Source organism: Myotis lucifugus, unplaced genomic scaffold, assembly GCF_000147115.1.
Source record: "Myotis lucifugus unplaced genomic scaffold, Myoluc2.0 scaffold_34, whole genome shotgun sequence".
Taxonomy (NCBI): Eukaryota; Metazoa; Chordata; class Mammalia; order Chiroptera; family Vespertilionidae; genus Myotis; species Myotis lucifugus.
The window spans coordinates 8,908,164-8,921,317 of NW_005871082.1; the positions used below are offsets into that span (position 1 = coordinate 8,908,164).

The following is a 13,154-nucleotide window of genomic DNA, read 5'->3' on the forward strand; positions in this document are numbered from 1 at the left end:
CGACAGGAGGCCCGGGTGGCCCGGTCGGGGGCCCGGCGCCCCACGCCTCCCCCGGGCGCCCGGGAGGGCTGGAGGTGCGTGCACCCGCACAGTTGCGTCTGCGTTGCAAGTCGGTTTTCCTAGGGCCGCCTTTCTCTCACGGACGTTTTGTCTTTTTTTTCCCCCCCCCTCTCCACCTCAGAGTGCCATTAAGGGGAAATTGCAAGAATTAGGAGCTTATGTTGGTAAGTTCTGTTGCTTTTGTTAGCCTAATGCAATTTAGAGTTTGCAGCTATTTGAGTTTTAGTGAGTGCATTTTCCCCAACGTACTTTTTTTTGACTTTGAAGAAACCCCTTTTCTGCTATCAAATCTGACCATCCCTGGTTACTTCTCTTCCTTACCGTTTTATTTTTAATTGAAAGGTGTACATGCAACCGTGTGTGTGTGTGTGTGTGTGTGTGTGTGTGTTTTAACCCTCTTCTACTGTGGTGTTTTGAAATTGTTTAGCTTCCTCTGTGGAGGCATTGTTGTATTTTTATTGTTTTTCCTATTTTTTTTTTTTGCTCCTCCATTTTTTTTCACAATTATTTTGCATGTGGGATGTTTGATGTTCTGGCATTTGCCTCTGGTTCAGTGAGTTTTATTATCAGGTCTCATTTATTTTTATTTTTTCTGTTCCTTTCGCTTTTACCTCCTAACAGCATTGTATCCTCTTTGTTCTTTTGTGATTTTTATAACTTGAGCATTTACTTTGGGCCAGGCACTGTGCTTAACCTCTGTGTATGTGCATTAGGCCATGGTAATCCTCAGGAGGACACTGGCAGGTAAGTGGTAATATCCCCAACTGTACAGGCAAGGAAATTGAGGCTTGGAGTGCTTACTTGAGCAAGATTGAGACCTGGGTCTGTTTGGCTGCAAAGCTGGTGCCTCCTGTACAAATAATAGCTATCACTTATGAAAGTGGTTCTCAAGGTGTGGAAGACTCCAAGGGTCTCTGAAGTCAAAATTGTTTTTATATTAATACTGACATTTGGATTGTGCAAAAGCAATAGTGGGCAAAACCTCTGGTACTTGACCCTGAATCAAGAAATCAAGGTCTCACACCAAACTTTAGGGGAAACCATCATATTCTTTACTTGCAATTCTCTACTTGCAATTTTAAAAAAAGCCCTTTCTCCCTAGCCAGTTTTGCTCAGTGGATAGAGCTTCGGCCTGTGGACTGAAGGGTCCCGGGTTCGATTCCGGTCAAGGGCATGTACCTGGGTTGCGGGCACATCCCCAGTGGGGGCTGTGCAGGAGGCAGCTGATCAATGTTTCTCTCTCATCGATGTTTCTAACTATCCCTCTCCCTTCCTCTCTGTAAAAAGTCAATAAAAAAATATAAAAAAGCCCTCTTCACTTAATGTAATTGATGAAGCAGTAAAAATATATTTTTAAAATCCTGGCCCTTGATTACATTATTTAATATGCAGTGAGGAAGAAGGAAATACTTATAAATATCTGCTTAAAAGTACTGTACAAACATACAAAGTATTTCTGGTGTACGCTGAAGCATGATGGGTTGTCTTAAAAAAAAAGGATTTGTGTAATTGAGTTGAGAACTGAACTAGCCACCTTTTTCATGGAGCATCATTTTTAAATTATAACGACTGACAAGCTAGTCACATACACGTGGGTAGTTGCCAAGACATTTCCTTGAAAGTGAGCAGTGGAAAAGAACTGATTTTGCTGCCAATGACAAAACAAAAGTTGGTTTGAGGGGGCGGGGCAGGGCATGCAGGAGGCAGCGGATTAATGTTCTCTTCATTGATTTTTTTTTTAAAATATATTTTATTGATTTTCCACAGAGAGGAAGGGAGAGAGACAGAGAGCTAGAAACATCGATGAGAGAGAAACATCGATCAGCTGCCTCCTGCACATCTCCTACTGGGGATGTGCCTGCAACCCAGGCACATGTCCTTGACCGGAATCGAACCCAGGACCCCCCAGTCCGCAAGCCGACACTCCATCCACTGAGCCAAACCGGCTTCGGCTCTTCATTGATGTTTTTATCTCTTTGTCCCTCTTGCTTTCTCTCTGAAAATCAGTAAAAAATATTTTTTTAAAAAAGGCTAGGATGGATTAATGGATTTTCATGTAACAGTACAAAAAAAGGTTATTGATATAGTTTTTGTTTGTATATTGCTACTAACCCTTAAGAAACTATCACTTGTTGAATTTTGGTGTGGTATTGCAAAATAATATTCACATTATCTGCAAAGGCTATTAAAATACTCGTTTTTCAAACTACACATGTGAAAGACCAAATTTTCTTCACATTCTTCAATTATAACAACATATTACAACAGGTGAAATGCAGAAACAGAAATTAGAATCCAGCTGTCTTTTAAACCAGATGTTAAAGAGGGTAATAAAAATGTAACTTATTTTGTCCTAACCGGTTTGGCTCAGTGGATAGAGTGTCGGCCTGCGGACTGAAAGGTCCCAGGTTCGATTCCGGTCAAGGGCATGTACCTTGGTTGTGGGCACATCACCAGTAGGAGGTGTGCAGGAGGCAGCTGATCGATGTTTCTCTCTCATCGATGCTTCTAACTCTCTATCCCTCTCCCTTCCTCTCTGTAAAAATGAATAAAATATATTTTAAAAATATATAACTTAGTTTATATTTTTGTACTAATTTTTTTGTTTTGGAATTTTTAAAAATAAAAACATCTGTTTATTTAAGTGGATTTATTGTTAACAGTAGATAGGTCTATTTTAAATGAATTAATGCTGCTTAAAATTTTAAATTTTAATTTTTAGTATAGTAAATGTCAATAGATATACTCACATAGATGAAACTTCTTTTGGGGTCATCAGTAGTTTTTAAGAGTGTAAGGGGGCCTGAGATCAGATAGTTGGAGGATTGCTAATTTACTACATGCTGGGCACATTTCATAAATTATCTGTTGTTGGGACTTCAACAGATAAGAAAATGAGGCTTAAAGGTTAAAGATGAAGCTGAACCAGGATTTATTTATTTTATTCATTCATCACTTGATGGATGCCAGTTATATGCCAGGAACATGTTTTGGGTTAAAAAGTCCACAAAAAATGTACATTGAGAACTTTTTTAAAAATTAATTTTATTGATTTTAGAGAGGGGGAGAGAGAGCAAGAGAGAGGAAGAAACATTGACCCATTGTTCTACCCATCTTCGCATTCATTGGTAGTTCTTGTATGTGCCTTGACCTGTGATCAAACCTGAAAGCTTGGTGTATTGGATGACGCTCTAACCAACTAGCTCCCCAGCTATGCATCCAGGGCCTGAGAACTTTCTTAATTCTAGCATATGAAAGCACAGGCATGTTAACAGTCTTATTGGTGATCCCTATCATTTATGAAAAGTCTCAAACCAAGAATTTTGACCTTATTAAAAACCTCACAAGCTTGGGCAAAGTTCAGTATAAAATGTAATTGTAGTAAAAATTCCATGTATTTTATTTATAGCTTTCAAAATGTATTTATATAGCTCCATTTATTTTAAACATAATGCTGGAGTGGGATGGCAGGTAGTATTACTCCTTTTACAAGTAAAGAAATAGAGTCTTGACTTCATAATAGGAACTTGGTGAGCTACTGAACAGGTAGTAGTTACTCCTGTATGCTCCACTATAACTCCACTGAAATAAATCTGTCTTGGCAACTAACATAATACAGCTTCTCAATTTGTTTGTTTCTGCTTGACAGGAAGTTTCTTCGAGGGTAGAGACTTCATATTTGTTTTGTCTCAGTGGCCTACAGAGAACCTGATTTTTTCATAAGTGTTGAAGTGGGTAAACGCGTCACCATGAGGTTCTATTTGAGATAAAAATGCATTGCTTGTTTACAATTAGCTACCAAATTATTTGTGCATTATTATTCTTCTGAAAAGGGTGACTTTAGAATCCCTTTCTTTGTGCTGGAGAAAGTTCTGGAAACCTCTCAGGTTATTGAAATGATCCTTTAATAAATATTTGACAGAATAGTCATGGGGGTGTCACCACAGCTTAGGGAATATAGTCAATAATCCTATCTAATAATATACAAAGATTCAAATTGACCGTACCTTCGTTACGCCCGCCATCGGCTAATCTGCAAATTACAGCCAACAAAGATGGCGGTTAATTTGCATACGTAGGCGTGAAGTGGCAGAGCGAAGACTAAAGGCGGCTCCAGCCGGAGCAGCGAGGGCTTGAAGGCGGCTCCGGCTGGAGCGAAGGCCTGGGTGCTGGGTGCCGGAGGAAAACAGGTTCTGGCAGCCAGGGGAAGGGAAGACCTATTGCACGAATCTTTTCGTGCAACAGGCCTCTAGTATTATAATAACTATATATGGTGTCAGATGGGTACTAAATTTATTGGAGTGATCACTCTTAAGTTATATAAATGTCTAATCATGGGGTTGTAAACCGGAAATTACCATTTAAAAATAAAAAGTACTTTAAAAAGTAAACATTTGACTACGTATTTTCAAGGCATTGGGCAGGATGCAAAGGTGAATGGCCCTTTTGGTTAAGAATGATATGGTCTCATTTGACTGTTTAAAATGGAGCATGTCAGTGAGACCACAACTATAATTTAAAACAGTATTTCATTCACATTTTAAAGATATGAGCTTACAGAAACCTTCAGAATTTTTAGTTTTTTATTCAGTATGTAGATTTCAAATAAACTTGCGAAATTCTGTAAAAATGTATCATGAACACATTAATTTTTCATTATTTTCTTGTATCTAAGAAAACTATAAATTTCTAATAGCTATGTTAAGCTGTAGTTGCTATATATTAAACTGCGCATCTGTACAGTTGGGTAAGTCATAGCATATGTGCACCATAATCAAGCGAATGAGTATATCCATCACTCCCAAAAGTTCTTGGGGCAGCTCTGTATCTTTCCCTCCCCTTTTCCCTGCTCACACCCTGTATTCACCCAGGCAACTACCTATTACATTTCTATAAAATTTTAGAAAATGCAATGTCACATTGTGACAGAAAGCACAGTCTACTCGTTTTCATCACTGACATGAGGGAGAGAAACTGCCAAAGCATTCCAGTTTCTTTACCTTTCCTGGGTTACCAGTGGCAGTGCATAGTAGGTACACTTCGTATAAATAAGCTACCAGGGTTATTTACTAAAATTTTGAGAAAGCAGTGGGGGCCTTTTGTTACTCTACAAAGAAAATAATAAATGACTGGCTACTTGTCCTTGTATATCCTCAGATGTTGTATGATTCCAACAAACCTGATTTCGCTCCATTTGTAGATTGGGCTTTCTCAATATAGTTGTGCTTTTCTTGAACTGGATTTTTTATATTTCTCCTTTTAACAAATGTCTGATAGTACTTCTGAAAGGAACCTTTCTGCCTACATAGAAATATTATGAGTATTTAAGGTATTAAATAATTATTTTTGGTAGGGATTAGAGTTCCTGATAAATTACTTACTTCCGTACCTACTCATTATGGTGGTTTTTGTTTTTGTTGATTTTGATCCTTGATCTCACCCTCATAATCACTGTGTAGGAGGGTATTAGTATAAAACAATGAGTTGAAATTATTTAATCTTAAGATGGAATTTTAAAATGATGTAGGGTTTTTTAGTGGTTTTAGTTCATTTGATGTTGCTGCATGGTTGTTACCCTGAGTAATTGAAACCTGACTTTACTAAGGATAAAGGTGTCCTCTTGAGAAATGAGTGTCATTTTAAAACAGACACTAAACTAAACAAAACTCAGTTTGGTGGATATCCATATGCTTTCTGGAAACTTCTCTGAAATTATCATTTTTAAAACGATGGAAATGTATGTACTCAAAGTTGATACTGTAACTTAAAATATCTAGTTTTGTAAGTATTCATTATTCCAAATCCCATCCTTCTAGTAATTGAAATACCTATAGAATGAAGAGAAAAAAAGCTATACCTTTTTTTTAAACATAATTCCTTTAGAGCTGAAATATTCTTAGAGCTACATCTATATTTTCAAGCATGTCAACTTTAAATAGAGGGAGACATAAAAAAGTTTTTATATACTTTTCCTTTTAAATAGATGAAGAACTTCCTGATTACATTATGGTGATGGTGGCCAACAAGAAAAGTCAGGACCAAATGACAGAGGACCTGTCCCTGTTTCTAGGGAACAACACAATTCGATTCACCGTATGGTATGTTTCTGAACACTTACCCCTTAGACCAGTGGTTCTCAACCTTCCTAATGCTGCGACCCTTTAATACAGTTCCTCATGTTGTGGTGACCCCCAACCATAAAATTATTTTCGTTGCTACTTCATAACTGTAATTTTGCTACTGTTATGAATTGTAATGTAAATATCTGATATGCAGGATGTATTTTCATTGTTACAAATTGAACATAGTTAAAGCATAGTGATTAGTCACAAAAACAATCTGTAATTATATATGTGTTTTCCGATGGTCTTAGGCGACCCCTGTGAAAGGGTCGTTCGACCCCCAAAGGGGTCGTGACCCACTGGTTGAGAACCGCTGCCTTAGACCAAAGTTTGGCACAAGCCAGAGTAGGTATTCTCTCTGAAAAGAGGCTCCCTACAGGAGAGTCAGATTCAGTGTGGAGAGGCAGGTTGTGAGCAATGAGCACAGCCGCCGGAGCCAGTTGCCAAGGTTGAATCCTGATCTGCCTCTTGCCTTGGTTTCTCCATTTGTAAAATGTGAATAGTAAATCACCTTTATAGGATCCTTGTGAAAGGGTTAAGTGAGCTAACACATGTAATGTGCTCACAGCTGTGTCTAGCCCGCGCAAGTACTTAGTATATGTTAACTGTAGTTACTGTGTTTCTCTTGTAAATGTCTACATCTTATTCCTTTCCTCTAGCCTAAACCAGCTGCAGGTGTTCTTTTGGACTGGGTTGACTTTCTAAATTGCTTTCTCTGAGTTAATTCTGAGGGGGCAAGGATTTTGACAGAATTTCAAATTAATTTTTTAAAAGTTTAGAACTTTTTGAAGTTTGGAATTTTAAGATAGGCAACTTGATGTTCAAATATAAGTCAACATAGTCTTCATTGTCCTTTTTCAAACCACATAGGCCTTTAGTTAAAACTACTGACTAGACAGCCGTGGGCAAACTACGGCCCGCGGGCCAGATCCGGCCTGTTTGAAATGATTAAAACTAAAAAAAAAAAAAGACCATACTCTTTTATATAATGATGTTTACTTTGAATTTATATTAGTTCACACAAACACTCCATCCATGCTTTTGTTCCGGCCCTCCGGTCCAGTTTAAGAACCCATTGTGGCCCTCGAGTCAAAAAGTTTGCCCACCCCTGGACTAGAAGCACAAGATTAAATTTTAAGAAGTCAGGTCAGGTTCTGGTACTGGGTTTGAGGTAAACTGAGAGTGATGATGTGGATGAGAATAGAGCAGGAAGTACTCATAAGGCTCCTCACACTGGAGACCACCAGTTACAGCACAAGTGGATGATGGAGCAGAAAGTGAGTGAGGAGAATGGCCTGCTTAATTTGAATGGCAAGAGACTGGGACAGGGAATACTCCTAAGTATAATACTAAGGAGGAATATGAAGAAGCTGGTTCACGTTCTGCCTTTAAACCAAAAGTTTGTTTTGAAGGTGATTTTGCCCCAGCAGGTAAATGAATGCTTTACAACTCTTTTGAAGCTTTCTTGAAATTCCACACAGAATTCTCTAGTTTGTATTACAGTTTTGAAGAACATGGAGTACAGTGGTTGATCCTCAAATGTTTTGGTACATAGTGTGTGTGACCTAACCCACTTGTTTACAGTTTGTCCCCAAAATGTACCCTCTCTACCTCCCAAAAAAGATAAACGTGTTTTGCCTGGGGAAATTACCATTATCATGAGTGTGTTTTTTAAAGTCTTCAGCAGTCCAGGTATTTGTTTCATGTACATTTTTATGACCTGACTTCTGGTTTAACTTTTGGATCACTTTAGTTTTGAGTCCCTCAAAATTAATATAGGAGATTGACCTAGTGGATTATTTCTCAGATAACTTGATGGAATGTGTTAAGACAGATTTCTTACATAAACATACTGCTAATTGAATTTGAATTTAAAATCAAATTAATTCAACTTTTTCACCTTGCCGTAAGTTCAGTTCTTTAACATGCACTGACGCAAGTGATAGTGTCTATCATTCGGCACTTTGCTTTCCTAAGTTAAATGTTCATTGACAAAGGTCCCAAATTATTCTTTGGGGCCCTGCAGTAGTTGTTTCCTAGGCAACAGTGGCATATGACTGGGTTCTGGGTGAAACATACTGAGCTATTTCTGGTGTTTCAGGAGGCATGGCTCTTAGAAGGATAATAAGGCCAATTTGCCATGTACATAACTACTAAAATAAAATAAGTTATAAGCAGGGTTATGGTCTGTGCTTGTTTACAGCATTCATTTTGTAAATAACAGATCAGTGAAATGTGATAGTATATTTTGAGATTAAGTTTTCTTACCTCAGAATTAAGGTTTTTCCCCCCAGAAACCATATGAGTAGATAAAACTAATTTAAATAATGCCTCAACAATTGTAATAGTAAGCTGTAGTACATGTGTGTGATATTTTATCTTTTACCGTCAGTTACCTTGCATCTTCGGTCCTTAGGAAACAAAATGCATCCTTTTAGATAAGACTGTGTGCTCAGATTATATTCTGGCACTTATTTTTGCAGAGGTTAGATGTTGAAAATAGTGATGAAAAAAATGATTTTTGATTGGCTCTTGTAGTATTCATGTAAAGCCTTTTTAAAATGTGAAACTTAATACCATTTATCTATTAAATACCATTTAATATCATTTATCAATATTTATCTGAAGATTGATTCCACAATGTCATCAAATTTAGAGTGGCAGTTGAAATAAAATCTTTCTTGATTAAAGGAAGCTTTAAATTTTTTTGTTTTTTTCTTTTAGGCTTCATGGTGTATTAGATAAACTTCGTTCTGTTACAACAGGTAAGATTCATAAAAAAGGGCTTTTTGGGGAATTTGCTATAGCATATGATTGCTTTCTTTCTAAGGGAAAGAACACATAAATTTGGAAACATTCATTTGAACATTTTTAGGAAGCATTTATTGTTATGAATTTAAGAGCAAAACATTTAATATAATTCAAAGATAATTTAAGGGAAGGGAACTATGCAATTTATCCTAAGGAAGTAATTATAGAAGTGAGCAACAGTTCAGTTTCAAGAATGTTTCAATATCTTATAATTGAAAATTACTTAAAAGTTCAATACATAATAGTAAATTATGTATGGAATAATATTGAGCCATTAAAAATGTTGTGTTGCCAAAACCGGTTTGGCTCAGTGGATAGAGCGTCGGCCTGCGGACTGAAAGGTCCCAGGTTCGATTCCGGTCAAGGGCATGTACCTGGGTTGCGGGCACATCCCCAGTAGGAGATGTGCAGGAGGCAGCTGATCGATGTCTCTCTCTCATCGATGTTTCTAGCTCTCTATCTCTCTCCCTTCCTCTCTGTAAAAAATCAATAAAATATATTTAAAAAAAAAAAAAAAAAAAAATGTTGTGAACACGTATAACTTTTAAATTGGTGTTGAACAAGGGGAAGGATCAAAGTAATAAAATAGTGTAAAAGGATTATGTTTTTCTTTCCAGACCCCTCTAGTCTAAAGTCTTCTGATACCAACATATTCGATAGTAACGTGCCTTCCAACAGGAGCAGCTTCAGTAGGGGCGATGAGAGAAGGCACGAAGCTGCAGTGCCACCCCTTGCAGTTTCTAGCACCAGACCTGAGAAAAGAGATTCCAGAGTTTCTTCAGGTTCACAGGAGCAGAAAGCCACTAATGTCAGGTAAGAGTTCTGTGTAGATCACCTGTGAACAGATGGGGGTATATGTGACATTTACATTAGTTTTCATATCTTTGAATTGCTTTTTTCAGAAAATTTTGGAAATAGTGAGGTAGGTGGTCATGAGCAATCTATCTATAATAATAAAAGCGTAATATGCTAATTAGACTAGACGTCCTTCCGGTCGACCTTCCAGATGAAGTCGGGTCTGCAAGGGAAGCCCAGGTCCCAGGTGCCTGCCAGTGGCCAGAGGGAAGCCTGGGTCCCAGGTGCCAGAGGGAAACCAGTGCCGGCAGCCTGGAGAAGGAAGGCCTACTCTTGCACGAATTTCGTGCATTGGGCCTCTAGTTTTTTAAATAAAATAAAGAGTGGATAAGACCAAAGTATGATTATCTTAAATATAGTAAATCAAAGTTTAAAACAAAAAAGCCATTTCAAAGTAGTTTCTAATGGGCTACATAAAGGGAATATTCATTCTTTTTCATTACAATTTAAGTAAATATTCTTTGACTATTTGAACATATTCTTCTAAATTGGTTGTAATATGAGTATGTGTTTAATAGGCAGAGTTATGATGATGGAGCTGCAACCCGATTAATGTCAACAGTGAAACCTCTGAGGGAGCCAGCACCCTCTGAAGATGTGATTGATATTAAGCCGGAACCAGACGACCTCATTGATGAAGACCTCAATTTTGTGCAGGAGAATCCCTTATCTCAGAAAAAACCCACAGTGACACTCACATATGGCTCTTCTCGCCCTTCTATTGAAATTTATCGACCACCTGCAAGTCGAACTGCAGATGGTGGTGTTCATTTAAACAGGTTGCAGTTTCAACAGCAGCAAAACAGTATTCATGCTGCCAAGCAGCTCGATATACAGAACAGCCGGGTATATGAAACAGGACGTTTGTGTGAGACAGAAGTGCTTAACAGCTTAGAAGAGACTTACAGTCCTTTTTTCAGAAACAACGCAGAAAAAATGAGTATTGAGGTTTGTATGTACTTGTGAATCTTGCCTTGTTAGGCTGAAAATTGGCAGTTCTTTATACTAAATAGTATGTGAAATAACTAGATACATACATATTGCAAGTTTATTTTAAACTGATTTCTGTGTGCTCAACGTAGTATACCAATAAGATTTTCCTCTCCATGACTGACTTCTACAAGTGTATATTACACCTTGTTTACTTTCCTGGGATGCCAACATGTGAGATAGTTTTAAAAATACCTTATAGTTTTGGTGGGATTTTAGGTCAATTTTAGATTTTTCATGTCATTTACTGGAAAAGAAGTAACCATTTTGTTAGTTTTCTCAACAGTGCTATTTGCTGCTGCATATAAATGAATGTAAAGTACTAGTTTTTGTTTTTGTTAAAGGTTGGCTATTAGGGATAATATTCACATTTTTATAAGAAACCAGAAATAGCCCATAAATTATTAACATGATTGGCTTTTTCTTAAAGAGAAAAAATTCTGTGGTAGAACTTTGTTATTTTCTGAGACTAGGTAAGCATGAATTTATCTGATTACAGGAAGAAAACTTTCGGAAGAGAAAGTTGCCTGTGGTAAGTTCAGTTGTTAAAGTAAAAAAGTTTAATCACGATGGAGAAGAGGAGGAGGAAGATGATGATTGTGGGTCCCGCACAGGAAGCATCTCCAGCAGTGTGTCAGTGCCTGCAAAGCCCGAAAGGAGGTACCTGAACATGTCTGTAACTTAATCTTGAATTGCTTGGTGGTGCCTTCTGTGTTTCTTGAAGAGGATATCATAAAAATAAAAATTTAATAGCATATAAGACTTTTCCATTGGTTTTTCAATAAACCATATTAATGAAAGAAAAACTGCTTAAAATTGGAGAAATTGCTGAGAATATTAAAAACTAATATGGGTGGGAAGTTGGTCAGATTCATTATTTTAAAAAGTTAGAAGGTTTCAGTCTACTTGGCATTTCCTAGAAACTACGGCTAGTCTGTTCAAAACCTAAGAGAAGGTCTTGGGCCGATGGCTCAGTTGGGTGGATTGTCCTATACACTAAAAAGGTTATGGCTTTGATTACTAGTCAGGCACGTATCTAGGTTGTGGGTTCGATCTCCGGTTAGGGTGCATGCGGGAGGCAACAGATTGATGTTTCTCTTCCCCACCCTCCACCCCTTCCTCTCTAAAATCAGTAAAAACATATCCTCAGGTGAGGATGTAAAAAAAAAACACAAAAAACTTAAGGCTGTAGTAAAGGCATAGTGGTTAGCACATAAAGAATTCAAATCTATAATTAAAATGTTTTCTTTTTTAGACCCTCACTTCCTCCTTCTAAACAAGCTAATAAGAATCTAATTTTGAAGGCTATATCTGAAGCTCAAGAATCTGTAACAAAAACAACTAACTATTCTACAGGTAATTTAAATGAATTATGTTTTCATTAAGTAAGAGATTTCTATAACTCTTGAGTAAGCTAGAAATGATGATCCCCAAGTTGTGGTGAAATAAAGAACCCTACCCAATGTCAAGACCAAGGTGCGGTTCAGTAGAATGGCTCTAAAAGGAGATTAGGCCAGTTTGAGAAACTTTCCCAACTGTCAGTGGAATTTATTTCTTTGAGCAACTGTCATGTCTTTTACTCCCTCTTTCCAGTGTGTGTGAAATAGATAATAAATATAGATTATTACATGTTTTAAAGCAAAGGAGATGAGTCAACTATAATTTGATCATACAAAAAGCTCATTCTGAAATGCAAACCATATCATGGATGTCATGTCATTAAATTCTGTACTCTGTGACCCACATGCTAGAGTTGGGTGTGAAATTTCATTCATAAGCTGTAATGATTACTCACTTTAAATTTTATTTTATTTTTGCTGCCTATTTGATGATTGTTTTAGAGCTGTTCTGCTTTTTCATATTTCTTTTGCTACCCCTTCCTAGAGTGAAGGAAACTATAAGCTTACTTTTGATCCTGATAGTCATCTGTCTCCCTGCTTCTCCTCTTTTAACCTCTAAACATGAAATTGAACAGATTTTGGCATATAGGGATAAGGATTCTCAGGCAAACTGAACAATTCTTTTATTTACACTCCCATTTTGTCACAATAGTGTTTAAAATGATGAGTGTAGAATTGTACTCATTTGTGAACTTGAAATTTTTTTGCTTTTATAATAGTTGGATATTGCCCAAGTTTTGTTTTGTTTTTTTCTTGAGAAATAGCATTGAAATTCTTTCTTTACCTAGTTTATCTAAATTACAATTTGAGGTTGTTAATGGGATCACAAAGTTGAACAGTGATGGCGAACCTATGACACGCGTGTCAGAGGTGACACGCGAACTCATTTTTTTGGTTGATTTTTCTTTGTTAAATG

General features: G+C 37.2%; 1 protein-coding gene across 24 annotated transcripts in view; it reads left to right on the forward strand.

The window, feature by feature from the left end:
* ZC3H14 (zinc finger CCCH-type containing 14) overlaps window positions 1-13,154 on the forward strand; it is a 41,702-nt gene that overhangs the window by 637 nt on the left and 27,911 nt on the right. For 14 of the 24 annotated variants that reach the window (XM_023752518.1, XM_023752519.1, XM_023752520.1 and 11 more), the window contains exons 2-8: window positions 182-224; window positions 6,044-6,158; window positions 8,907-8,947; window positions 9,611-9,806; window positions 10,367-10,796; window positions 11,338-11,498; window positions 12,094-12,194. In XM_023752518.1, coding sequence (XP_023608286.1) covers window positions 182-224; window positions 6,044-6,158; window positions 8,907-8,947; window positions 9,611-9,806; window positions 10,367-10,796; window positions 11,338-11,498; window positions 12,094-12,194 — 1,087 coding nt within the window. Of the gene's footprint in view, window positions 1-180; window positions 225-6,043; window positions 6,159-8,906; window positions 8,948-9,610; window positions 9,807-10,366; window positions 10,797-11,337; window positions 11,499-12,093; window positions 12,195-13,154 lie in introns of those variants that run through there. The other 10 variants (XM_023752523.1, XM_023752527.1, XM_023752528.1 and 7 more) reach the window with 3 other exon arrangements.